Source organism: Wolffia australiana, chromosome 1 (genome assembly GCF_029677425.1).
Source record: "Wolffia australiana isolate 7733 chromosome 1, ASM2967742v1".
Classification (NCBI taxonomy): domain Eukaryota; kingdom Viridiplantae; phylum Streptophyta; class Magnoliopsida; order Alismatales; family Araceae; genus Wolffia; species Wolffia australiana.
The window spans coordinates 242005-269014 of NC_135835.1; the positions used below are offsets into that span (position 1 = coordinate 242005).

The 27010-nt window shown below is 43.8% G+C and overlaps 4 protein-coding genes across 9 annotated transcripts; 2 read left to right on the top strand and 2 right to left on the bottom strand.

Annotated features, from left to right (window-relative positions):
• The first annotated feature begins 7523 nt into the window (after window positions 1-7523).
• On the top strand, window positions 7524-8611 carry LOC144700026 (8-amino-7-oxononanoate synthase). The gene is made up of 2 exons (XM_078571399.1): window positions 7524-7994; window positions 8065-8611. Exons 1-2 carry the CDS (start codon window positions 7674-7676, stop codon window positions 8509-8511), a joined length of 768 nt encoding a protein of 255 aa, XP_078427525.1. The 5' UTR covers window positions 7524-7673; the 3' UTR covers window positions 8512-8611.
• Window positions 8612-9500: 889 nt separating this feature from the next.
• On the top strand, window positions 9501-13078 carry LOC144700033 (uncharacterized). The gene is made up of 6 exons (XM_078571411.1): window positions 9501-9744; window positions 10116-10722; window positions 10830-11369; window positions 11481-12011; window positions 12092-12199; window positions 12326-13078. Exons 1-6 carry the CDS (start codon window positions 9629-9631, stop codon window positions 13025-13027), a joined length of 2604 nt encoding a protein of 867 aa, XP_078427537.1. The 5' UTR covers window positions 9501-9628; the 3' UTR covers window positions 13028-13078.
• On the bottom strand, window positions 13040-14833 carry SBPASE (sedoheptulose-bisphosphatase). The gene is made up of 6 exons (XM_078571424.1): window positions 14653-14833; window positions 14440-14562; window positions 14088-14355; window positions 13783-14004; window positions 13520-13692; window positions 13040-13434 (listed from the first exon to the last, which is right to left on the bottom strand). The coding sequence occupies exons 1-6, from the start codon at window positions 14770-14772 to the stop codon at window positions 13153-13155; spliced, it is 1188 nt and encodes a 395-aa protein (XP_078427550.1). The 5' UTR covers window positions 14773-14833; the 3' UTR covers window positions 13040-13152.
• A 256-nt stretch (window positions 14834-15089) lies between these two features.
• On the bottom strand, window positions 15090-18288 carry LOC144700050 (uncharacterized). 6 transcript variants are annotated; one of them, XM_078571440.1, is made up of 8 exons: window positions 18180-18288; window positions 17326-17420; window positions 17117-17228; window positions 16679-16828; window positions 16460-16561; window positions 16273-16336; window positions 15653-15730; window positions 15090-15535 (listed from the first exon to the last, which is right to left on the bottom strand). In XM_078571440.1, exons 2-8 carry the CDS (start codon window positions 17418-17420, stop codon window positions 15159-15161), a joined length of 978 nt encoding a protein of 325 aa, XP_078427566.1. In that variant the 5' UTR covers window positions 18180-18288; the 3' UTR covers window positions 15090-15158. The 6 variants fall into 6 exon arrangements, with proteins under 6 accessions (XP_078427566.1, XP_078427561.1, XP_078427590.1 ...); XM_078571435.1 differs by having other exon boundaries at window positions 16457-16561; XM_078571464.1 differs by lacking the exon at window positions 16460-16561.
• Between the last annotated feature and the right edge of the window lie 8722 nt (window positions 18289-27010).

Below are 27010 nucleotides of genomic sequence, written 5' to 3' on the forward strand. Positions count from 1 at the left end.
TCAATTAAATTATAAGTGAGTTATGAATTTAATTGACTGGTAAAGTTGATTGGATGATCATCAACTATTAGAGTCATTAAACTAGAATGAGAAGTGAACCTATAGGGTCACACACATAAGATCTTATGAGGTGAAGTTATAATTAATTGATGGCATAATGGAAATTAATGCCAAAGGACATGTGGAGAGCCCTATTTAAGGAAATGTGGGCCCTGGGCACAAGCAACCAACTCCAGGTCGAATTTGGTTCTCTCTCTCATCTTTTCTCATCCCCTTCCTCTCCTACTCACTTGGAATTGGAAGAATTCCAAAGAGCATGCAAAGGAGAACAAGGAGGGGTCAAAGAGAAGGATCTGTGAGAGCACCAGTGAACTCACCTCCAAGGGAAGATCGTGTGGATACCGGTAGAGGCCAAACACAAGGGAGGCTCAAAAGTCCATCATCTTCTTCAAGAGGAAAGCTTCTTAGATCAACTTCAACCATTTCATCATTACCAATGGCAATGGTATGTTATTTATTTGCTTTATGATGGAAATGTGTTTCATACAATCATACTATGAATAGATGATTGTAATCCAGTTGAGTTTGAGGTTCAAGAAAAAGTTTCAAACCCCTAGAACTCATAAGAGAATCATAGAACGCTTCCGCTTAAGTCACGTTTTTGACCAAGTTAGATATCAGAATTCTTTTACTTGTATCATTTGCAAATAAACTATGTGATACAATTGGAGCTCCACATTTGGTAAAATATGTCCCTAAATGTATATTAACAATATTTTGTTTATATTTCTACCGAGTATTCCTTCTAGTAAAATGAATTAGCTGGGAGAGATCAGAACTCCTTTTCTAAGGCCTCAAGATGCCTAGAAGAATGGGAAAGAGTTTCCGTCCACGAGCATGGAGAATGTGTTATTTTCCACACATATGATTCATCTCAATCCATGATTCGCTAGAACCATTTTTTAACACATCAATTAGAAAGGTCCATTCCACACGATCATATGATCTTTTCTTGTCCAACTTCAGAATCATATTCTGTTATGGAATTTTGTGATTTTCGGATTAGGTAACTGCGCGGACTAAACTAACACTCTCATGAATGGATTTTACTTTTATAAAACTAAATTATTCCTCTAAAATTAATCTCTGAAGCAAGCTTCTTAATCTCTGGTTGAGCCACCTTGTAATGATTCAACATATCACTTTGCATAACCGTTATGGTTCTAAGCTCATAAAAAGAATTTGGTGTCTAACTTTTGGGAATTAGTGCTATGAATGTAGCTTTCCATGATCTTGGCAAATATTTGGAATGGAAAAAGTATTGAATTGCATTAGAAACATGTATCTGAATAATTTCCCAAAAATCAATAAAAATTATGTTGTGAAGGCATCCAATCCAAGAGCACTATTAGTATTCATTGATCAAGTATGCTACAAAACATTACACTATCCATTAGACTCAGTTCATCTAGAATCACCTCAAACAGTGTAGGATCATTACATATAGGTTGTGATGTTGGCAAATGTTTATAACATTCCATCGCACCTTCTTCCAATTGTTTTGGGTTGTTGTTATCTAATTTATAAGAACATGCTTATAATAATCTATCTTTGCCCTTGCACTTACAATCGAATGAAAGTACTTCATGTTTTTACCCACTTCTAGAAGGCATTTTTTATTTGCCTTTTGTTTCAAGAACACTTCATATTGCTTCTCTCTTAGTGCCAATTATTTTTATCATGCGGTCCAAAGAGTGCTTAATTTTATCTCACCATGTTAGTAGGTCGTTTTCCAACATATTGGTTTTGTTTTTCAGTTTCTCTTTTTATATGTAAATATTTCCAAAGGTTGTTTTATTACATAGCTTCAGCGCCATTTTTAAAACTAAGTTTAATACTTAAATTCTGATAGATATTGTGTGGCCGTCAAGCCAATCACACTTCCATGTTTATTTAAGTTCATTAAATAAAATATTTGCATTCATTATATTCCGTGTGATGTTTATAATGAAGTCCATGAATATGTGCAATAACTTAGTGAATTACGATGATATCATAATACAGTGATCACTAGTCTTTAAACATGTATTCTAAATATTCCTATTTGACGCATAGTCGAGACAGACATCGAATTATCCGGATAGAATAGCACTAGCTGATCCTACTTAACCGATAAGTATAACTGACCCTATAGCTAGTAGTGTGGCAACACTAAGGACATATAGTGGGTGCTTTTTGGAGAAAGAGTTCACTGAATTGGTCTGTACGAATCAATTAAGGTTGATTCAAGTCATGGTATAATAGCTAAACGTCAATCAGGTTGATTCAAGTCACGGTTGTATAAGTGATCCACTACCTGAGACACCAAGGACATCTTGTGAGTAGACGACTACATTTTGACTATGACTTATGAGCCTTTAATAATGGGATTCAAACAAGTCATAGCTCCGATGTAGTAAAAAGCTCATGGAGATGATTGAGTGGTCACGACGGGATCATCCGACCTCGGTATAAGAGGCGATTGACTCAAGGAAGCTGATGCAACTAACTCATGACCAAGGTAGTGAGGATATCAGAGAAGGTGTTCTCCAATGATCCCCGTTATGTATCAGCACTAATCGAATGATGGATTAGGGTTGTCCGATAAACCATACCCTTAGTCATTCTAAAGTCTCGTGATGATGATGGATTATATAAATACGGTAACCGATGATGGTAAAGATTCTATGAGAGAGTTCAAATACTACTCAATCTCTCTAGAACATGAGATGTAGCTTGGCACCCCATAGGCTAGAAACCTAACCTATCGATTGAGTTAAATTGATCATTAGTTAATTAATCTATATGTTGATATAGTTAATTAATAAGGTTGGTAAATAATTATTATTGGGTCACTGAAGTTATTAAATAGAATGATACATGAGACTAGAGGCTCATACACATAAGATCAGATGGCACCGGTGGATATATTTTACTTTGTAGGGTTTTTGAGAAAAAAACCTTAAGTGAAATATAAAGAGGGTAAGGGCTCTCTTTTTAAGCACCCATGCAAGCCTGATTAGAGAGTTCCTCCCTTTTTCAATTCTTTACATCACTACCCAACAAAGGAGAGAATCTCAAAGGAGAGTCGAAGAAGAAGACGTGGAGATCCAAGTGCCGAGTGATCGTGTGGATACTTCTAGAGGCTGGATGTGTGAACAACTTTGGAACGATCTCAAAGTGAGCATGTCAAGGGTGGAATAAGTTCCCCATAAAATTACATTCAATGTTTTTTAAAATATAGATTGTGAATCGATCTACAGGCTTTCACATCCATGGAAACATATTTTTCATGGACAAACCAAGGCACCGAACCCAAAAATCTTGACGTCTCTCTCCAATATTCTAAACAGTAATTAAAATTCTCTACTTGTAACTTGTAAGTAAGTTAAGCTGCAATTGAAAATAAACATGTATGTCTAGTATCAGATTTTAAATAAATAATTGAGTAGTCTGAAGTTAAAAGGAGAAACTGAAGAATAACATGACTACAAGGCATTTCTAATTCAAGGAAAGAATGTTAAGAGTATAAAATATGCGTCAAGTAAAGCACAAACTTGAATGATGAATGCAATTTAAAAAAAAATCCACTAAGGTTCATAAAGTTTATCTCCGCGTGATGTGCTTTGATTTTTAAATATTTTTTCAGGATCCTACGAAATAAGTGCTGATACCTTTTATTTTATCCTTTTTATGCACATGTAATAATCATCATTAAGGCTAATTCATTTTATTTTATGGAATGATTACTGAATTTTGAGCCAAACCTGACACGTCTCTACGGGATAAAGTCTAACATATTCTTGAAATTTTATTGACAATATAATGTTTGGATGTAAGTTTCAGAATAGAGAGAGCCCAAGCCACAATCTGGATCAGAATAGCAGTCCCACTATTCAAGGAAGAAGAGAATAAGCCCAATATGAAGCATGATTTGTGGAACTAACCCCATAATATGAATTTCGAATTTGCTTTGTTAGGGGAGGATGAATAAAAAAAGATAAAGGCTGGATATGAAAACAAATCAGCCATATGTTTACCATTAATAGTATCAAAGGGCTGAGAACATTGGTGTCCCTCTATTTAAACTTTTCTTTCACCCTCTTTGTGTCCCATCACGAGATTTGTGCCCCAAAAGTAGTTTATGAGTAAAATGTGTTTTTTTAAGATCCTTTCTTTTTCCTCAATATCGCAAAACATGTGATTGACAAGTTGGAGAAGACATACCAAATCAGCCTTTATTGATTACATCTTTCATCCTCAGTTTGCCAAGATGCATTCCAAGATTTATCCAATGTCTAGAGGTATCCGATGCTTCAAACTAAGCTAAAAAAGCAGCAAAAGTTAATACTGATTTAGAGCACTACATACCACCTACAAATCATGCAAATGCTCACATATTCAGCATTTTTATTCCAAACAAACCAAATGTATTTTATCTAATTCTTAGTTTCTACTCTTAAAATAATCCTAAAATTTTATTATATTTAGATAAATTATCTAACATTAAAATAAACCCTTTGAGGTAATATTTAAATTACTTTAAATGGTTTTTCACTAGTATAGTTTTTTAAGGAATTTAATTCTTAGAAAAATATCTATGTTCCAACAATCACCTTTAAAAATAATAAAAATAATTTATGATTTTCTAAATTCTCAACAAGGATATTAGTATAAAATTATATCACAAATAAAAAGGATCAAAAACATTTTTGGACTTAATTTATGGTTTATCAATAGCTTTTTCAGGTAAGACTGATATGAAAATATACTATGTGAACTTTCTCCAGATTTCAGGTCACCTATAGCCACTCATTTATTTGTTAAAATAAAAATTAACATGTATGGTTATTTTTTTTAAAAGTAATGCTTACATATAATCTGGAAGAATTAACTGAACGTCAAGGGGGAAGGACCATTCCGCTCAAAACTGGACAGTGAATGAAAACAAAGATTTTTTAAAATAATAGTCCCAATCTATCTCTCCAACCTTATTCTGAGTATAATTCATTAAATACCTTGATCTTAAGCGACAAATTCAAATAATTTTTAGTAGATTTTTTGCCTAAATAATTCACAATTATATATATATGAATAACTCAGTTTTTTTTTCTTCAAGTGTTCAAAATTAACGCATTATAGTGAATGAATAAATGGTTTCAATCAAAATAAATAAATGCCACAACTGAGAATTTTTTGTTCTCCTTAGAGTACAGTTAATAAATGCAAGATTGAGTTTAAGGGTGAATAAGGCAGTTAAAAATAAAAAACTAAGTAAATATATGAATTATGTTATTTCTTAGAAGAATACTATGAGACAATAAGATGGGGATTTTCAGCGCCAATTGTGTTTCCCGAGCACGTTTGGGCACCAATTTATGATCCCGATGTTTCTTGGGAGGGGAATGAATGCTTCGGGCGTCCGCTGAGTCCCTTGCAAATGCCGACGAGGAGATGGCCATGTCCCTGGGCTTGCTCAATTGACGAGGACCGTCCCTGTCCTCTTTCTCACGGAGCAAGCAGCCAAGAACGCCGGAGTTGAGGGCGGGAGGCCGGTCAACAGGGTCCCTGAAATTTTGATCGCGCACCAGAAGGGATCTATTCCACTATGGGTCAGCGACGCCGGTGATCCTACCCACTCGGTGACTCCCGACCACGCCTGACTCAGGTTCCTCTCGGAGCTTTGACATGCCTTGAGGGGAAGAGAAGATGATATTCTCGGGCAACCCCTGACTCCTGACAATTTGCAAAGAAAGGACTATTCAATAGAGAGACCACTCGACGTAGGCGACTGGTCTGTCTGGCGGAAATTAACATTCTCGAACAGGGCCCTCCTCGAGCTTGCCAGGTCAAGGGAAGAATACTCGACATCGACTGGTTCCTGGAGAGGAAGGGCTCATTCCCGGGGCAATCTGTCGCTCGCTAGGGAGTCTCGAAGGATCTCGCCATTGAAGCCAAGTTTGGAAGGGCTGACTTTGAGCGCCACTTCGCCATTGATCGGGTGACCGAGGCCCCCTGTGCCTGCACTTGAGGTTGTCATCTCACTGGGACTCTAAGCCAGCCTGACGCTGTGTCTGCTGCCGCTCGCCATAATTCCTGGCTGCACCGCACCCATCCCATTGGGGCGCACATGCCGAACCAGACGTGGGCTTGAACCACCAGCCAACCTTCCTCCGGCCGTTCTTTGCCACCCTCCCTCCTCCGACCTTTACAGTAGCTCCAGCATCATCCTACTCCTTGAGCCGCCGTCTGCTCTTCGGCGTCTCTCCGCTCCACCCGCTCGTTGAGTCGACGAAATTCTGCACCGCGAGCCACGCCGACGAGATACGCCATCCTCTCCCGATGCTCATTTATTTACCTTTTGCAGTATACTTTCATCTTAACTCCACCGCACTCGGGCTAGGTAGGTCAGAGAGACAAATTGAGAGAAAACTACGATTCTGTGAGTGTCTTACAAGTATGGACGAATACGTCCGTTACATGCGAGCCCTATGGATAGAATCCGTTCGGTCGTAGACGCCTTCGTCGCTCCGACGAGGTTCGAGAGGCCACCGTCGCCGCCACACGGCGACCCCGTCCTAGCTTGGAGCTCGGCGCCTCCCTCGAGTCGGAGCTTGCAGGTACGATAAGTAAGACATCCATTGATCACGTCGTAGTTACATAACCCGTTGGGGTTGCCTCGATCGGACAACAACACCGTTGACGTTCGATACCATCATCCTTTATCGGCACCGAGCCATCATACTCGGTATCGACCGGACGACGTCTTAGACGACGTCCGACATCACAATATACAGGCTAGGGAGTTTCTCTTCTGAGTTTAAGCTTTTTAGTTTTCACCAACTCTATATACTTTTACGAAGAGTAGCATTACAGGATATAGATATGAACATAGATTTATACATGTTTGGACTAATCCATCCTCTTATCTTCAATAACTCTTATCCTTGAGCTTCAGTCAATCAATGCTCCATCTATAGTCTATAGAGTTAAACACTGGCATCAATCAGCAAGGGAAGTACACGACAAGCTAAAACACAATTAAAATTGTATTTACCCTAAGAGAAAACACCTCCTTGCTTTAACCACCTAAACTTCTCACAAGGGGCTGACTTCTCCTCTCTATTCTCCAGCCGCCAAATCATTTCTTACAATAATGAATCTCGGCTAAAGTTGTTAGTAAGGAGATATTTTCACTAAACCCTAAATTTATCATGATTTTCAAAGCTCCCATCTTAATCTTGATTAATGGGTAGGCGAAACACTTACTTTTATCTCCAAATCTCAAGAAGAGAAGCACCGGAAATCTTTTGCATTCCGAGTGAAGACTGAGATCCCAAATATTTGCCATCCCAATATTTAATATTCAAAATAGCTCTTAGAGATAAGAGAGAAGAGACTGTTTCTTATGCGTCAAGGGTGGGTGGAGAAATTATGTAAAACCATGGTGTATCGACAATAAATATTAAAAAAAAGAATCATGGGCAAAGCCGAGAAAGCCCGAGACCGAGGGAAATTCAAGATATTTCAAGACTGGAATCTCCAAAGAGAAGAAATTCAAGATAATTCTCTCCATCCGTGAACGCCTCTTCCTCCCGCAAGCTCCGAGGAGCAACCAAGAAATCAAGGATCCGATGAGCGCGCTGAAGGCAATCCAGACCTCCTACTTCCCGGTGAATCCGCCGCCCAGAGGCGGAGCGCCGCCGCCCCGTCGGAAAAGATCGATCCTCTGCCTTAGCCGCTCGAATGGGTCCAACTCCGATTCATCCGACGGAGACATGAGAAAACAAGAGATTCTCGCCCGCATCGTCATGCTTCAGACCCAGAAGGTCCGCCTCACGGACTTTCTAGACGAGAGATCCGCCTACTTGACCCAGTTCGCCGAGGACGCGAACGCCGAATTCGAGCAGATCGGGGAGGACGCGCTCAAGGAGCTCGACGAGGCCAGCGCTAGGGTGAGGCAATGACCCGGAATCGGATGAATTCTAGTTGAAAATTGATTCAAAGATGGGTTTTTTATCGCAGATTATGGGGAAGCTAGATGCTCGGATGCAGGCCTTCGAGGAAACCGCAGAGGAGAACAAGCGGGAAATCGAGCGGAGCGAGAAGATCTTGGAGGAGTTCGAGGAGAAGGTGGAGAGGGACAGGAACGAGGGGCTCTTCTTCCAGAGTCTCGGGAGCAAGAAGCCGCGGGACTTGTCTGCGGCGAAAATGGCGGCCAAGATGGAGGCGAAGAAGCTGAAGGAATTGGAGAAGGAGAAGGCTGGTTCGAAGGGGCGTAAGGGGGTTTACCTGGCGCTGATGGGGATTCTCGGCGTCGCCATTGCCGATGCTGCCTTTGCCGTCCCCGCTGCGGACTTGCGCAAGGTCGCCGCCTTCGGTTTTCTCTTCCTCGCTCTTCTTGCGCAGTACGTGTACGAGCTTCGGCTCTCCTCCGGAGCCGACGAAGACGAGAACAAGCTCAAGGAATAACCATTCAACCAAGTACAGAAGCCCGTTCGATGACGGAATGCTGAAGGACGCACCCTTTGTAGACAATTCTATCCGAAAATGACGGAAAATTGTGGACGGACGACGGAGAGGGAGAGGGGAAAGAGAGAGAGGGAGAGAGAGCATAGGGAAGAGAGAGAGAGAGAGAGAATGGGGAGGAGAGAGGGTGAAAGATAGAGAAGAAGTGAAGTGGTGGCGCGATGGCGATGGTAGCACCGAGAGGGGGATAGAGCGAGATGGAGAGAGCGAGATGGAAAGAGAGCTCTATATCCGTCCTCGATATCTGTTTTCACCTGCCAGACAAAATCCGTCCAACATCCGAGATCAGACACCGTCCCGATTTTTTCCGGATATCAGATATCGAATGTCCCATACGGGATGTCGGAATGGATGAATGACTGAAATGGGCTGAGGATGGAATGATGACGATGACGAAGACGAAATGTGGACCGATGAAGGTATGACTGAACTGACAGCCGTTCAGTTCGGTCCACTCCATGCCCCTCATTCATCATCCACCCTCCATTCCTTCATCTGACTGTTGGAAAAATTACCCCCTAAACTACGCATTGGCGAGCGCTCTCCTATCCTGCCTCACCAACTCCCCTGCCAGAACTGATGTGAGACAATTGTTTGTCCCAAATCAATTCCATGTCAGCCGATACCACCATTCAGGGCTTTATACGGAGTTCACTATTCTTATGGCCTAGGCCCAGTATTCACATTTTCTCTTATTCTTTCTCAGATATCTGACATTATTAAATTAAATAGACTTTTACGTGATAAGACTTTAACAGCTGCCAGCTGTCACCAATGACGCCCTCCGCCTTTTATTTAAATCTCGTTCTTGCTGACAGTATTTGGGCTATTGGTTAATTAATAGCCAATGCGCCATTTACCTAAAATCGTAGATTATTTTTATGGCGTTAAATAGTGCGATATTCTGAAGAGAGGCCGGCGCCAAATGTTTCGCGAAAATTCAAACGGAAAATATCTGAAAGCGTACCATTAAAGAAAATGAAACAAAATTTTTTTTGGGTTTTTTTCTTGCGGGGAAAAAAAGGCAGGAGGAGCACGGCCGAATCGAAAGCCAAGCGCAATGGCGACCATCGTGCATGAAAGATCGGAAGTGGCGGAACTCTGGCCTCTTCCGAAGAGAAATCAAGGCAGTGCTCATCCGACCGCTGGTTGGATTAACGACGGTGTTCTTTCCAGGTCAGAGAGAGGTTTATTTAATTTATTTTCCCAAGTTATTTTTTTTATTTCCGCTTATTTTTCGAAACTGGTTCTTCCGTCTCATCGACGCTTAATTTTCTGTCTGATCTTTGTATTTTGCCAGTGTTTTCTGCGATATCGTTCATCGAGTTTCTTGTTTCGGGTGTTTATTTTGTTGTATAGTACCCCGCGCGGAAAATTTTGAGGAGAAAAAGAGTATAATCATTTCTATCTTCGACTCGGCCTGGATTTTCTTCGAAGCTGCTATTTTCCCTGATTTGCTTCCCGTCGAAATCCAGTTAAAATCTAGATGATCATCGTTATTTCCCACGAGTTGTGACAATTCATCCTGCCTGCTTACGTTTGGGCAGGGGAAATAGAAATAGGTTTCAGATTTCGGCGTCGGGGAGCACTGGCAAGGAAGGTGGGGAAACAACGCCCGTCGTGCTTTCCCGAACTCGAGCTCGGTTGCTCCGACGGCCGCGGCCGCACGACGTGAAATCAGAGGCATTGACGGATGACCCGACCAACGCCCAATCCGATGCTTGCAGAATTGAATCCCCGCAGACTATTGTCGCAAATTTGGAAGATGATCTCAGAAAACTGTTCGATCAGATCTCCAAGAGCGGGAAACCTGTTTACCACGTCAATGAGGATTTATCGAGCGAATTCAAGCATATTGAATGCTGCGATGAGGTTAATCAGTGGGCGTTGAATCTCTTGATGAATGTGCCTGGGGACGATGAATGGCGGATCACGATCGAGAGGATGGTGTACAAAGTCTTGTTTGAACACATCAACAAAACCAAGTTGTGTGGTGATTTAGACTCTGGGACTGCATCTGGAAGCTCAAAGGAAGAGGAAAAGGCGGAAGACTCGCCGGCTGGAAACCGACAGTCGGAAGAGATGATCATGGAGATGCTGTCATGGCTCAAGGAAGTGGCCAAGAGTCCCCTGTGTGTGATGGGTTCGAATCTGGTAGACCCTTCTCCGAATCAACTAATCAAGTTAGCCCTAGCCGGAGTCCGCGTTTCCTTGCGTTCGTTTCTCTCATCTTCTTCCATGGCCTCTTGTTTCTTCTACAGGAAAATAACTCGACCCAGTTGGAGAGAATGGCGATCTCTGCTCGAGAGGCGTTGTTTCTTGATGTCAGAGAGCCGAAAGACTGGGAAATAATGGAAACGACTGATGAAGAGATCCGCCTCAAACGACAGTGTACGAGGCAATATCTCGAAGAAGATCTCAGAAAGCTGCTTGATCAGATCTCCAAGAGCGGGAAACCTGTGTTCCACATCCACGAGGAGTCCGCCGAGGGATCCGGGCAAATCGAGTGTTGCGATGAGATTACTCGGTGGGCGTTGAATCTCTTGATGAATACGCCTGGGAACGACGAATGGAGGATCGAGATCGAGAGGGTGGTGTACGAAGTCTTGTTTGAGCACATGAACAAAACCGAGTCTTGCAGTAGATCAGACTCTGGCAGTGCTTCGGGAAGTTCGGCGGAAGAGGAAGACCCGACTGTCTCGCCATCTGTAAGCCAAAACTCAGAAGATATGCCGATGGAGCGGGTGCCCTGCCTGAACGAAGTGGTCGAGAATGCTCGGTTAATGACGGGTTTGAGTCAGGTTTGCATCTCCAGAGAGATTCTACGATTTCTTTTTTTTTTTTATTAGATTCTACGGTTACTTTTGTGCTTGTCTCTCGTCTTATTCCCTACGGCTTTGTTTGCTCCTCAGGGAGATAAATCATCGCAGTTGGCACTGTTTCTTGATGATGGGGTTTCGGGCATCGAATCGCCGCAGACCATCATCAAACAACAGTCTCCTCCGCAAGATTACTTGGTTGTCGAAAATCTGGAAGAAAAGCTCAGAGAATTGCTTCATCAGATTTCCAAGAGCGGGAAGCCTGTGTACCGCATCAACGAGGACTCCACAAGAGGATCCGAGCAAATCGAATGCTGCGATGAGGTTACTCAGTGGGCGTTGAACCTCCTTAAGGATATGCCGGGGGACGACGAATGGCGGACCAAGATTGAGAGGATGGTGTATAATGTCCTGTTTGAACACATCAACAAAACCAAGTATTGCTGTAAATCAGACTCCGATAGTGCCCGTGGAAGCTCATCGGAAGAAGAAGCAGAAGAAGAAGAGCCGGAGATCTCGCCGACTACAAGCCCAAAATCTCAAGTTTTGCCCATGGAGATGCTGTCCTGGCTGAAGGAAGTGGCCGAGAATCCTCTGGGCATGATTGAGCCTCCTCCGAATGACGTAAGTTTGACAGCACTCCACTCTTCTTTGGCGGCCAGCGCCTCTCTCATCTTCTTCCGCGGCCTCTGTGTCTTCTTCAGGAAAATAACTCGCGGCAATTGGAGAACATGGTTTTCTCTGCACGGGAGGCCTTGTTCCTGAGTGTCAGAGAGCTCTCGGCGGCCGACGAATGCTCCTTTCATCACACTGTATGTACTCTTTCTCTAATTCGTTTGAATTTCTCTTCTGAGTTGGCAGACAAAATAGCTGCCATGACAGCAAATAAGACAAATTCGGTCTTCGTTTTCTGTAACGGTAGTCTGCGTTGCTCGCAGAAGAAGCAGAAGACCCAGGTCGGCGGCGCGTCAGACCAAGCGGCGACGGACCCGTCCGGTCGGATCCAGTGCGACTGCGGTTCGGAGTTCCAGGGCCCGACTCGGCCGCAGAGGAGGTCAATACGGTCGCCGTCCCGAGCCGAGCCCAGGAAGCAAGTCCCAGTGGGGCCGTCATTCCAGGCCGAGATCCCGGACTTGGCCGGGGGCGGGTCCGAGTCCAGGTGGCTCGGTACCTCAGTCTGGCCCAGGCCCGAGGCGGGATCGGACGAGCTAGGAGCGGCCGGGGAGATCGGGAGGGGCCGGCCGGAGGCCTGCGGCTGCCCGGTCCCGGGGAACGTGGTCTGCGTAAGATCCCACGTGGCCGAGTCGCGGGTCCGGCTCCGGCTGAGCCTGGGCCGAGCCTTCACCGAGCTGGGCCTCGGCGAGATGGGCGAGGAGCTCTCCGGCGCGTGGACTCTCAAAGAGCAGCGGGCGGTGGAGGCGCTGGTCCGGCGGCGGAGGTTCGTGGGCCGAGCCGTGAGGCGACTGGGCTCGAAGAAAAGGCGCGAGGTGATGGGCTTCTACTTCAACGCCGTCGTGCTCCGCCGGATGGGCGCGCAGACCCGGCTGCTCGGCGGCCTCGCCGACAGCGACGACGACGAGTTCGACCTCCGCCCCTACGAGCGCATCTACCCGCGCGCCGCTTATAAACTCACCGACTGAGCCCACATTCCATTGTTGTTCCAAACCAAGATGGAAACTTTTTTCGGGAAATTCAATCTCATTACCACAGGCAGGGAAAGAGGAAGAAGGAAAGAAAGAAAGAGGGGCGGACGGTGGGGGGGAGCTCAGGCGGTGGCGCCGACGGCGGTCTCGGCCTTGAGGCGGGAGGAGCCGTAGAGCGTCTCCTCGAAGCGGATGATCTCGTTCTTGGAGCCGTAGGCGACCTGGGTCCTCTCGTCCAGAGACGTGATCTCCTTGTCCAGAACCGACTGCTTGCCGTCACTGCTGTGCCCCCCCGCCTTCTCTATCAGCATTCCCAGCGGCGCCACCTCGAACAGCAGCCTCAGCTTCGCCTTGGCGCTCGGCGACGTCACGTTCGTGAATATCCCCTTCTCCTTCACTATGATCTGATCTCCAAAAAGGGATTTTTTTCCAGAAAAGAGAAGTGAAGAGAAGAGAAAGAACAGAAGAAGAGAAGGAGACGGAGCCTACCTGGTTGACGTCGGGGACCATGCCGCCGGTGTAGCGGAGCGTGTACTTCTCCCTCACGTAGTAGTCGATCAGCTGGGCGTACTCGGGGTTGTCCGCCGTCGCTCTGAGGTTCCCCGGGGAGAAGATCTTCCCCTCGCCGATGGACGTGGTGTCTTTGACGTGCTGCCACTTGCCTGCAGACCCAACTCAAAACTCTTCATTCAGCCTTTGGGCTCGATCCCGAGAATTTCTACTTTCTAGTGGGGGAAGTTTGAGAGACAGACCGTCGTCCAAGAGGAGGAACTCGTGAGTGCCGGGGCAGTCCTTGAGGGCGATGATGTAGGTGGTGCGGGGGCCGTAGATGCCCATGCCGGCGGCGACCTGGTCTCTCCCCTTCACGCCGGTGAGGGCCTTGCCGGGCCAGACGCCGAAGATGGTGCCCACAGTGAAGTTGGTGTCCACGATGCTGGACCCGTCGAGGGGATCGAACGCCACGCTGAATCCACCTGCCGATCAAAAACTCACAACTGATCTGCCGGTCGCGAGGAAGAAGCAATCGTCCAGGAATTCAAGCAGAGAATACACGAACCCTGTTCGGGGCCTTCCATGTCCTGGAGCTCGGGCTCCTCCTCGGAGCAAGCGTAATGGCAGAAGTGGGAGTAGCGCAGGGCCTCGAAGAGGAGCTTGTCGGCGAGGAGATCGACGGCGAGCTGCTCGTCGCCAAAGGAGTTGACGCAGGCGGTGCCGCCGCAGGAGGCCGTTCTCACCTTGAAGGAGATGGTCCGCAGGGCCTCTCCCATGCACACCAGAAGCCGGATCAGCCCCTTGTCGGAAGTCGACTTGGACAAGAACTCTTCCTACAGATTACAAAAAAAAGGAAAACCCGTGAGATAATCGCTTCTCCTCGGCTTCTCCATCGAGCGAGTCAGGCAGAAACCCACCAAGCTGTCGCCGAGCTCGCATCGCGTGACCGGGGAGGAGGCGGCCTTGGCGCCCTTGGCCGACGCTCTAGCCGAGGAGCTCACCACGAGAGACTCGCCGAAGAGGGAGCTGGACCTGAGGCTCTGCAAACAAGCAAACATTTTCAGCCTCGATCGGGAGACAAACGGCATCTCCCCTCAAGGGGGGCTACTCAGGTTCTTTCTTCCACTCACGAGCGCGCCATTGAGGCGGAGGAAGGGGAGAGCGCGGCCGGGAGCGGTGGCGCGCCGCGAGGAAGAGGAGACTCCTCTGGGAAGCACGGCCTTCGCGTAGCTCGCCGCGCCGGTCTCCATCGCCGCCGGAGATTAGACTGCTCTCTCGCTGATCCGCACAGAGAGGGATAAGAGAGAGAGATAGAAAGAGACTTGAAGTAAACGCCAGCTTCGGCATCTAATCCTATCATGGACGACGCCACGTACCCCCCGGCGGAGGGCAAAACCGTCACTCAAAAAACAACGATAAGGAGGAGGGCGAGTGGAGCGAGGCGGCCGAACGGCCAACCGGATAAGCAAGGCGATCTACGGCCGCCACGTGGATGTCGGAATAATCAGATAGCGAAGGCGACTGGACCGAGCTTGGCCGCCGCTCGTTTCCTGTGTGGCTCGGTGAATTCAGATAGAGAGGCAGGCCTATCCATGCAATTAAAAAAAAAAAATACACGTTGACGATGATAAGCTAGTCAGGGGGAGGCGGAGAGGGAAGGAGAGCGGCTGCCTTCGCTGCTGCTGCGGGTCATGCTGCTGCGGCTGTGAGAGTAGCTCTCGCGGGAGAAGCCTCTGGACCGCCGAGGCGAAGGGCTGCGCCGCCTCTTCGGCGCGTAGTAGCTCGACCGAGGGGGGGTGGAGCTGCGAGACGGGCTGCGCGAGGGCGACGGCCGCCGGCGGCACCGCCTGCCGTAGTCAGCAGATGGGGAACGCGAGTAGGATGACGCCGAGTCGCGGGAATAGGAACGCCGGTACCGTCTGGATCTGGATCGGCAGCCCCGCCGTGTGTAGTAGGGCGAGTAGGACCTCTCTCTCTCCCTTGAACTGCTCCGGCTGCGAGAATGGCGGCGATCTGCACGAGTCCATGCAGAGATAGTCAGAGGTACTAGGATGACAATGACGATGTAAACTAGTAAGGTTTGACGGTTCCCAGTCGGGTCTGAGTTTCTAGCAAAGACCTAAACCTTACCTAAACTTTGGTCCAGTTCCGGTTCGCTCTTATTGGGTCCCAACCCGGTCTGGACCAGTCCCGGACTGGTCAGGTTGACTAGTCAATTTAAAAGTCAAAATATATCAAATTTATGTTCATGGTTATGTTAAATATCCTCTACATCAAGAGGGTGCCCACGGATGACTAAATATACTACGGCCACGGATGATCAAATCCACTCTGGCGAGTTGGATTTGATATTATTAGAATTATATAAATAATTCACTTCCTCTGGTCCGGTTTGTCCCTTGGACCTAAACTTGCTTGACAAACTGGTCCACCCTCAAATGCAGGACCTACGGTCCCGGTTCGGTCCTCCGACCTAAATGTCTAACCCTAATAACTAGGGAAGATGACGGGGATGATCATACCATCACTGCCATTCAAGCCTGAAGACGATGCCGGAGTGTGCAATCTGAACCGTTCAAGCTACGGATGGGGAAGGATGACGATTGGACGGACGGGTGACGTAACATTCCGATCAATGACGTCAACTGAGCGTCTTCGGCATCAGTATAAACTGAAGATTTTCGGATGACATTGACAATAATGATCAACGTCAACGTCTGCCACAAAGAAGCATCGACGGGCCTCCTTACCTCTTGCGCCCCTCACACCCAGATAGCGTCCCGGCGTTGGAGTCCTTCCGCGGCTCCGCTTGGCCTGCATTTTGACCACAAAATCAGATCGGCAGGAAAAGGACCAATTTTTGGGAAATCAGAAAATAACAGAAGAGTAGTAGTAGTAGTAGTAAGCAAAAGGGAGATCAATGGCAGGGCGTACAACCCACTGCTCGGGGTAGGTTGATTTTGATTTAATTTTGATGTGATTGCGTTTGAAGTCTGATGAAGAGCTGCTGTGTCTGGCTAACCTGTTGCAAAGAAAGAACTCCACGGGAACAAACCTCGTGACTTCTCAGCCAAACGTTAAGTGTTAAGCGTGCCGCGAAACGATGAGATTGACACGGATCCATGGTTTGAACCAAAAACCAATGTGATAAGTTACCTTTTCCACGGTGATGACACGGCCTTCAAGGACAGAACCGTCGAGATACTTGATGCACCTGTTCGCTTCCCCAACAGTGCCCATGGTCACAAACCCGAACCCGCGAGATTCCCTTGTCCACGGGTCGAGCACAAGATGAATGTCCGTCACCTGAAAAAAGAAAACACAGTAAGGTTCGTGGACAACGAAGAACCGATTATAAAATCATGAAACTAGACGGCAAAAGCACCCCATATGTTGATATATATATATATATATAACAAGTTATTTTCCCTTCTAATTATTAGGAAAAGAATCATAAATGATTATTAGAACCCAGTAAAGGGAGACGCCTGCGTCCCGTGTTCCCGGTGCCAGTTTCGCTATCCAGAAGTTACCCGCTCAGATTTACCCATTAAAGAGACATTGAGATGGAAAATACTAATGTACTAAGGTTACCTTCCCTTCGCCCTCAAAATGTCTCCTGAGCTCTTCCTTCGTAACACGGGAAGACAAGCCAGTAACGTACAAGTTGTTCCCAGGGTTCTCAGCGTCACTGGATCCATAGCTCCTGTAATGGCCCGTGCAGGTGCCGTCATGAGCGACCAAATTTTCAATTACTGACGGAAATCAAAATCAACGATCGGTGAGAAGAAAGTAGAAAGTACCTCGAGCGGCTGTTTGAGCGCGATCTGGAGTATGAATACGAATCAGATCTGCGGGATGGTGAACGGGAGTACCTAGATCTTCTCGTCCCCGACATCTGAAGCCGGAATGAATTCGATATTACATCTTTCAAAATTGACAATTCGGAAAGGTCTAAGCAACATAGGAGAGCCGGAGACTAAGAGACTAAATATGATGTTAAAATGGTAGTCATGAAAGTGAATTCATGAAAGTAAGAGCAACTACGGGCAGGCTAGTGAAGACATAAAACCAAAAAAATATATCAAGTTAAATGTTTCGCCAGCGAAAATACATAACTAGTCCGTGTGGCAAAAAGACGGGAAAGAAAATGTGCTAATTGAAAGAAACGCAACCTCTAATTCAAAAAAGAATGAAATCCACAGAGCTACAAAATCGACGAAGGAAGCACATGACAGGCCTCGCCTAAAACCAGTTACAGGACAGATTATTAATACACCTCCAACGGCGGTCCGACTACTCGATGAAGGCGTGACTAACCAAACGGCGGTCAGATTATGAATTATATGTTAATCCTAAATTCATACAACCGATCGATGTAGATGCACATGAAACAGGGGAACAGGACGGGTGAGACACCAAGGTCACCAATATACTTCCTACAATCAGGCGTAGGAAAATCGGTGGGTGAGAGGAAACAATTCAGGAATTGCCATCAATATACCGACATAAAATTATAAAATAGGCGGAATCACATAACAAGCAGAACCACAGTTTTTTTCAGGAACCGCAAACAAGGGAGATGAACTATATGAAATCAACAACACAATAGAGTAATCGAACACAAAAAAAAATGAAAATCGGTCGCGGCTCCTACCTTGCAGCACCGTGCTCGCAACCCTTGCCCGAGACCAAACGAATTTTTTGGTTATTTCCGTGTTTATATTGTCCTGCTTCCTTGGGAACGGAAGCTTCTGGAATCTGCATGGCTAAAAATTAAAATACTAAAAATTAAGTGATAAAGTTAATTTATTAGGCACGTGAAGGCCCGTAATTCGGCAGCAGATCCGATAACCGATTACGGATTTAGAGCTGGAGTACGGATGACGTTTCGTCATCCGTCATCGTCCGTTGCGACGGACGAATGACTGAAGGGAGAGCTTTTAGTCTTCCGTCACTCGTGAAAATGACAAACGGATGACGGATGACTTTCGGTTGACGAAAATATTTCTCACTCACTTGTTTCCTCTCCCTCTCTGTGGTACTCGGAGAAGAGGTCCCGGATCTTGCCGTCGCCACGGAAGCCCTGCTTGCTGCAGACGAAGAGCCGAGTGATGGTTAAAGAGGAGTCAGCAATCGCCAGTTCAGAAAGCAACCCTCATCAACAAATAGGGATTTTTAATAACAGTAGTTTAGTAAAAACATGATATCCAATACTCGTTATGAGAAATAGATACATAGGATTAAATATAGGAAAACACAGATGGCTAGGATTACATCTAGATAGGATTCAAGATAGACAGGAAACAGTCAAAACAAATGCCTGGACAAAATTAAATCTAAAAGAGAAGTTACAAATCTCGATTTGTAACTTCCCCATACTAACCGTTATCACTACTAGCTATAAATACTAACTCACTTCTATTGAGGATTATGAATTCAACGATCTCTATCAACTTCTCCTGGTGTTGTTCTACCTCTCCTTATCATCTACCTCCTTCTCATTCTTCTACTTCTTCATCTTCATCAACCTTCAAATCCCGTTCTCTTGAGTGATCTTTACAATGGTCAGCCCCGTCTTGCGGATAACTGTTTTGCAGTCCCACCGCACGCTGAAGCTGACCCGGCGCACATGCTGGTTGTAGAAGTCAAAGGCCGCTCGCTCTGAGTCAAAGGCCATGCCCACGGTCGGGTATGGCGCGCCCGGGCTCGGGCTCGGGTTCGCCGGCGGGGACTTGTCGATCGCCGTCTCCTTGGGGAAGTCCGCCGCGTGGACTTGGCGCAATGGCTCGGCGCTCTTCATGGCGGATGGTGGCAGTTAGTCTAAGCGGATTGTTGCTGCAGAAGGATTTGAAACCTTCTTTCATTTGCCAAAGAATGGTGAATTTTCAGCGTGGTGGAAGTGATGGATAAAGTTTCTGCGAATAATTTGAATATTTCGTTTGTTCGGCAAAGAATGATGAAAACAATAGATAATGTAGCTGCAAATATTTCGAATATTTCATTCATCTGGCAAAGAATGATGAATTTTCAGAATGATGAAAGCAATTGATAATGTTGCTGCAAATAATTGGAATCTTTCATTCATCTTGGCAAGGAGTGATGTATTGTCACAATGGCGAAAGGCATAGATAATGTTTCTGCAAACAATTTGAATATTTTGTTCATCTTGGCAAAGAGTGATGTATTTTCAGAACGACGAAGGCAATAGACAATGTTGATGCAAACAATTGGAATATTTCGTTCATCTTGGCAAAGAGTGATGTATTTTCAGAATGACGAAAGCAATAGATAATGTTGATGCAAACAGTTGGAATATTTCATTCATCTTGGCAAAGAGTGATGTGTTTTCGGAATGAAGAAAGCAACAGACAATGTTGCTGCAAACAATTTGACTATTTCATTCTGGTGGCCACTCCCAAAGAAGGCGACGAGGAAGAAGGCGTCGTCGGTGGTCACTACAGCCACCACCCTAGGTCCCCCCCTGCAGAGCTCGTTTATGGTGCAGGCTGTGAAGACGGCGCTGCCTTGCCGGCAGAGGAGAAGGTCCACCAGTGGATGTTTTGGGCCTCGCCGCTGGCCTGGGTGGCGGCGAAGAAACCGACGAACATGAAGTCGTTGACGAAACGGGAGAGGTTGATGGAGAATGTTAAAAAGGCCCCGCTCCGTCATCTAAATTTCTGTTATCCATTTCGTTTTTTCTACAGAGGAATGACGGAACGGGACTGACGATGTAGTTGTGACAATGACAAAACCATGACGAATGACGAAACAGACGAGAAAAAATCCACTCAGTCCCATTCCGTCCATTTCAAAAATGGCATCTGTTTTTGTCCAACAGCTCTCATTGGTGAGAGAGAGGGGGAGGGGGAGTGATAGAGAGAGAGAGGGGGAGGGGAAGCGATGGAGGGAAAGAGGGAGAGAGGGGGAGGGGCAGCGATGGAGAGAGAGAGGGAGAGAGAGGGGGAGGGGGAGTGATGGAGAGAGAGGGAGAGAAAGGGGGAGGGGTGTTAGTATTGTTGACTTTTCTAAAGACTTATAAGTCAGATTACTATGTCAATTGGAACATAAGTCCCTATATATGTACAAAGTTTGAAAATGAAAAATGTTTTTTACGTTCTATTTTCTGTGTTTATGATGTGTTGCATATCAAAGTGAGAAGTGAGAGTTGTTCCCAAGCCCCAACCGATTGGTATCAAAGCTGGTGTCCCATAAGAATTGTGGAAGAGAAGTAAAAGCAAAGCTCCAAGAGTTCAGGATATTGATTTATTACAACAGTAAATTAAAGTTGAGTTTACTTTTGTTTTGCTTTGGTGTAATTTTTCTTTCACATGGCTGAGAAAGCACCCTGGGAAGGGTCTATCATTACTGTAACTCCTTTTAATGGAGAAAATTATTCTATGTGGAGTTCCAAGATGAAGTCCCTATTTAGAATTCAAGATTTATGGGATATTGTTGAAAATGATTTTATACCAGATGATAGAAATAAAGCTGAATTTAGACACTTGAATAGAAAATATGCAAAGGCTTTGTTTATTATTCAATAATCTGTTACTGAAAAAGTGTTTACAAAGATTTCTGAGACAACTACAGCACATGATTCTTGGCATATTTTGAAGAAATATTTTTGTGGAGGTGATAAAGGATAAATGGTAAAATTACAGACATTTAGAAGAGAGTTTGAATCTTTATCTATGAAGGTTGAAGAATCTATCCAAGACTATTTTACTAGGTTTTTCTTAGTTTTGAATCAAATGAGCAGGTACGGAGAACATATTTTAGAGGGGAAAATAGTGGAGAAGATCCTATGACATTTTCCTACTAAGTTTAATCATGTTGTTACTGCAATTGAAGAATCAAAAGATTTTATACATATACTCATGATGATTTGATGAGTTCTTTGATTGCTCGTGAATGTAGAATAAATAGGTCAAAGGAAAAATCAATTGAAGAAGCATTAATGCAAATATTAATTTGTCTAATAAATAAGATTAAGCTATGTTGTCACGCTCAAGTCAATTCTAGAGAGGAAGAGGTTGAGGAAGATTGACAAGAGGAAGCAGACAAGACAATCAACAAGGAGACTATTTCAATAAAACAAGAGGATTTGGAGGAAGATATGAAAGAATTTTTAGAGGGACAGGTTGAAGCCGAGGAGGAGGTCAAGGTCGAGGAAGATATCAATGGAATAGAAAAGAGGACAATGAAAATCCAGGAGGAAGAAGAAGATTTCAGTGCAACTATTTCAAGAGATATGGGCATCTTGAAGAATACTTCTATTCAAAACAAAAATACCAAGCCAATTGTGTGGAAGTTGAAGGACATGACGCATTTAAGTCCAATATTACATCTTATTATGATTTAAAAGATCTATGATTTCTTGACTCAGCTTGCAGCAATCACATGGTTTTCAACAAAGATACGTTTGTTGAATTTTATGAGACACCAAGAGGACAAGTTAAAGTGGGCGACGGAAATAAAATAAAGATTGAAGGGAAAGGGACAATTGAAGTTCATACTTTTTTTTTAATTGCCAAAAAACACGATGCCGGGTACGGCCAACCGTAGACTGATCCAGCCGTGCCCTGGACGCCACCCAGGGGGATTTTATTTATAAAGTGAAGTGTTTATCAGTGTTTAAAGACATGGAGCGAGTATAAATATCCCAGTTACACTCGGATCCCACTCGTCCACGCCCATGTGCAGGAAAGGAAACGATACATAAGTGATACCTTGCAAGCGCTCGAAAAAGTGCTCGCGTCAATGCCTCACACGAGGCCCTCGCATGATGATGGCGGAGAGATAGTGGAGCTGTCCCCGTCTTTAACAAGTGCATCGATGAAGTGCATGGCGAGGACCTCATCCGAAGTGGGTGCAGTCCACCCCGCTGTGGTGATCGTCGGATCAGGCATGAGCGCTCCCACCTCGAGTGCTCCACGCGATGCGCCACTCCTGTAGGGCCTCCTTCAAAAGTGTGCGGCGCGTGCGGAGGTTCGACAAGCCAAGACGTTCGACGCGATAGCATCCCTAGTGGTCGGAGGGAGCGCCTACCAAGAAAGGAAAAGGGAGGAAGGGAGTCGTGTGTGTACCGCATGGTTGGCGAGGGCATCTGTTGTCTGGTTCCCTTCTTACAGCTGATGACAAATGCTAGTTATGCGAGGGCGGCACCACATGATGTCCTATCATACATGGTGTAGTCGCCATTGGGAGCATGTACCTGCATGAAGGAAGTTCATACTTTAGGAGGAAAGAAGAGACTAGAAGATGTATATTTTGTTTCAAATTTTCATCATAACTTATTGAGTTTGGGACAAGTGATGGAGAAAGGTATGAAATTTCACTTTGAGCATAATACATGTATTGTTAAGAACCAGAGGAAGGAGAAGCCAGTCATGTGTATTAACAACATTCGTAAGAGTCTCTCCATCACTATGAAAATAGAAGAGTCTCTCCATCGTGCAATGATTTCAGAAAAGATGAATGATACATGGTTATGGTATAAAAGTTTTGGTCATTTGAATTTCAAGGCATTAAAGTTTTTGAGTAAGCAAAATCTTGTATATGATTTACCGTTTATTTTTTAAGAAAATGATATTTGTGAGTGTTGTGGCAAGCAGAAGAAGATAAAATTTCCAAATGAACATCCATGGAGAGGAAGAGCACCCTTGGAATTAGTTCATGCAGATGTATGTGGTCCTATGAAAACCTCATCTTTGAGTGGAAATCAGTATTTCTTACTATTTATTGATGATGACTCCAGAATGTGCTGGGTTTATTTTTTGAAAGAGAAATTGGAGGTATTTCATAAATTTATTGAATTTAAAGCAATGGCTGAAAATATGTGGACATGCTTTGAAAATTCTACGTATAGATAGAGGAGGAGAATTTCTTTCAAAGCCATTTTAGGACTATCACATAAAAGTTTGAATTCGTAGACAATTGACTGTGAGGAAGACTCCTCAGCAGAATGGAGTTGCTGAGAGGAAGAATAGGACACTTGTTGAAGCTTCTAGGAGCATGATGCATGAAAAAATTTTCCACTGAATTTTGGGCTGAATCTGTAGCTCTTGTAGCTTATATTCAAAATCTTTCTCCTACAAAATCCGTGAATTATATGACAACTTTTGAAGACCGGTATGAGATGAAACAAGTTGTTGGTCATTAAGAGTATTGGGATGCAATGCTCATGCTTTAATTGATCAAAGTGAATGTGGGAAGTTGGACAAGAAAAGTGACAAAAGCATTTTTTTTTGATATAGAATGAAAGCAAAGGTTACACATTATATAATCCTTTTACAAAAAAGGTGATTATTAGAACAGATAATATATTTGATGAGGAAAATTTTGGGATCAGAGTGAAAAGCCTAAATATCAAGAAATAGAAAGTAATACAGAAATAGAAAGAATGAAATGGAGAGAGTATGGTTCTATCCCTAATTCAGATATAAATTCTGAATCAAGAGTGATTGGAGATGAATCCCCATCTCCACAAAGAAAGACGAGGTCCGTAAAAGACTTATATGAGACAAGTATTTTTGCACTTTTGTCACATGATGAACCAGTAAGTTTTGAAGAAGCTAAAAGCAAAAAGGCATGGAATAATGCAATGGAAGATGAAATTAATTGTATTGAGAAAAATGACGCATGGGATCTTGTGGATTTTACATCTTCAATTAAACTTATTGGAGTAAAATGGGCAAAATCAAGAATGCAGCAGATGGGATTATACAGAGGTATAAGGCAAGGTTAGTAGCCAAAGTTTATGCACAAAATTATGGAATTGAATATTTTGAAACATTTTCACCTGTTGCACAACTTGAAACAATAAGAATTTTGTTAGCCATTGCAGCTCAAAAAGCATAGAATGTATATCAGTTTGATCTTAAATCTGCTTTACTGAATTGTATTTTAAATGAAGAAGTTTAAGTTATGCAATCAAAGGATTTGTGGTTAAAGGAAAAGATGACAAAGTTTAAAAGTTGAAGAAATCTCTATATGGTTTAAAACAAGCACCAATAGCATGGTATGGAAGGTTATATTGTTTTTTGATAAAGTATGGTTTTCAAAGAAGTGATAATGAACATACCTTATACATCAAGAGGAGCAAAGGTGATGTTATGATTGTGAGTATTTATGTTGATGATATGATTTATATCGGATCATCTGATTCTCTTATTCAAGAATTCAAGAACCTAATGATGTCTGAATTTGAGAAGACTGATCTTGGTCTACTTCATCATTTTCTTGGTCTTCAAATATTTCAAGATATAAAGGGAATATTTATCTCTCAAGAAAGGTATGCGATAGAAATGTTAAAAAAAAGTAATATGATATCATGCAAGCCATGTAATACTAAGAATTCAAATGAAAAGTTAACTTTGAATGATGGTATGACTTTGGTGGATGAGCAATTTTACATAAGCATGGTGGGGAGTTTAATGTATTTGACAAATACAAAGCCAGATATTATGCTATATGTGAGTTTGGTGTCAAGATTTTTTGAGTTATATATGTGGAACCAAAGAGTGTGGATTACTATATGATCGATCATCTAATATTTAGTCGATAGGATATGTAGATAGTGATTGGGAAGGAGATAGAGATAAAAGAAAGAGTACAAGTGGACATGTTTTTCTCATCGGCTCAAGAGCTGCCTCATGGAGTTCAAAGAAGCAAGAGACAGTGGCGTTATCTTCTTCAGAAGCTGAGTATGTAGCTGCAGCAAGTGCAAGTCAACATGGAATATGGCTCAAAATGATTTTGAAATTTCTTGGTGTAGATCAAGAAAAAGCTTTTATTTTGTTATGTGATAACATGTCAACAATAGCTATGGCCAAGAATCCAGTATTTCATGGAAGAACCAAACACATAGAGATCAAGCATTATTATATCCGAGAACAAATAAATGTTAGAGAAATTATTACAAAACACTGTTCATCTCTTGATCAAGTTGCAGATGGATTTACCAAGGCTTTGGCTCAAGGACGTATTGAGAAATTTAGAGATCATCTAAGAGTAAAAAAGTCAACATTAAGGAGGATATGTCAGTAATGTTGAATTTTCTAAAGACTTATAAGTTGGTTACTTTGTCGGTTGGAACATAAGTCCCTATATATGTACCTAGTTTGAAAATAAAAAACATTTTTTACGTTCCATTTTATGTGTTTATGTTGTGTTGCATATCTAAGTGAGAAGTGAGAGTTGTTCCCAAGCCTCAACGGGAGCGATGGAGAGAGAGAGAGAGAGGAGGTGGAGAGGGAATGATCAAGAGAGAGAGAGGGAGAAGGAGAGGGTGATCAAGAGAAAGAGAGAGAGAGGGAGGGAGAAGGAGAGGGTGATCAAGAGAAAGAGAGAGAGAGGGAGGGAGAAGGAGAGGGTGATCAAGAGAAAGAGAGAGAGAGAGGGAAGGAGAAGGAGAGGGAACGATCAAGAGAGGGGGAGAAGGAGAGGGAATAATCGAGAGAGAGGGAGAGGGAGTGATTGAGAGAAAGAGAGGGAGAAGGAGAAGGAGAGTGAGATGTCAAGAGAAAGAGAGGGAGAGGGAACGATCGAGAGAGTGAGAGAAGGAGAGGGAACAATCGAGAGAGAGGGAGAAGGAGAGGGTACGATGGAGAGAGAGAGAGAGGAAGAGGGATTGATTGAGAGAGATAGAGGGAAAGTCATCCGTCTGTTCTATCATCCGTTCATCATTTTCATCATCCATCATCCGTCACAAATGACAGATGACAAATGACGGATGACTAAAAGCTCTCTGTTCAGTCATCCGTCTGTCGGTCCGGACTATGACGGATGATGCTTTTTGAAACAAGTTGATCACTAAAAAACAAAAATTATGATATTTATTTTTTTCTGTATGTTTTAATGCTATAGATAAAATTAAGAAATGTTCGTTCGACATCCGGTATCAGATAGCTGATATCCAATAACCGGAAAAAAATGGGACGGTTTCTGATACCAGATATCGAAGGTATAACCGATAGTCGTGTGTAGAATGGATATCGGGACGGATATCAAACCATTAAGGACGAGGCAGTTCTCGGATACCGGAATCCGATATCTGGATATCAGAACCGATATCTGGATTTCGATATCAGGTATCAAGAGAAAAAATCAATATTGAACATGATTTTAGATGATTAAGGTTAACGACACCCAAATGTTTTTAATATAAACTCCGAATCCTATTATCCCATATGGAAAAAATCGATAATTTTGAGCTGTATATATTGTACGAGGTAATATATTAATCAAATCAAAATTAAATATATTATTAACTCGTTCAATATATTTGCCACAAAAATCTCATTTTCTTCCATATGGGATATTAGGATTCAGAGTTATATTAAACTCGAAATCCTATTATCCCATATGGAAGAAAGCAAAAATTTTCAAGTTGTATATATTACACAAGGTAATATATACTTTAAAAGCTATTGTGTACCTGCTGGCCAACGAATTTCCTCTCCAGACCATTGCACCATGATAGCC

Coding starts and splice junctions, on each gene's coding strand:
- SBPASE (XM_078571424.1), bottom strand. CDS start 14,772: ATGGAGACCGGCGCGGCGAGCTACGCGAAGGCCGTGCTTCCCAGAGGA. Junction 14,356..14,439: donor GCGAGCTCGGCGACAGCTTG/GTGGGTTTCTGC, acceptor TGTAATCTGTAG/GAAGAGTTCTTGTCCAAGTC. Junction 13,693..13,782: donor GTTCCTCCTCTTGGACGACG/GTCTGTCTCTCA, acceptor TTGGGTCTGCAG/GCAAGTGGCAGCACGTCAAA.
- LOC144700033 (XM_078571411.1), top strand. CDS start 9,629: ATGGCGACCATCGTGCATGAAAGATCGGAAGTGGCGGAACTCTGGCCT. Junction 9,745..10,115: donor AACGACGGTGTTCTTTCCAG/GTCAGAGAGAGG, acceptor ACGTTTGGGCAG/GGGAAATAGAAATAGGTTTC. Junction 12,200..12,325: donor AATGCTCCTTTCATCACACT/GTATGTACTCTT, acceptor CGTTGCTCGCAG/AAGAAGCAGAAGACCCAGGT.
- LOC144700026 (XM_078571399.1), top strand. CDS start 7,674: ATGAGCGCGCTGAAGGCAATCCAGACCTCCTACTTCCCGGTGAATCCG. Junction 7,995..8,064: donor TCGACGAGGCCAGCGCTAGG/GTGAGGCAATGA, acceptor TTTTTATCGCAG/ATTATGGGGAAGCTAGATGC.
- LOC144700050 (XM_078571435.1), bottom strand. CDS start 17,420: ATGTCGGGGACGAGAAGATCTAGGTACTCCCGTTCACCATCCCGCAGA. Junction 16,829..17,116: donor ATTTTGAGGGCGAAGGGAAG/GTAACCTTAGTA, acceptor TTCTTTTTTCAG/GTGACGGACATTCATCTTGT. Junction 16,337..16,456: donor CCTACCCCGAGCAGTGGGTT/GTACGCCCTGCC, acceptor GTCAAAATGCAG/GCCAAGCGGAGCCGCGGAAG.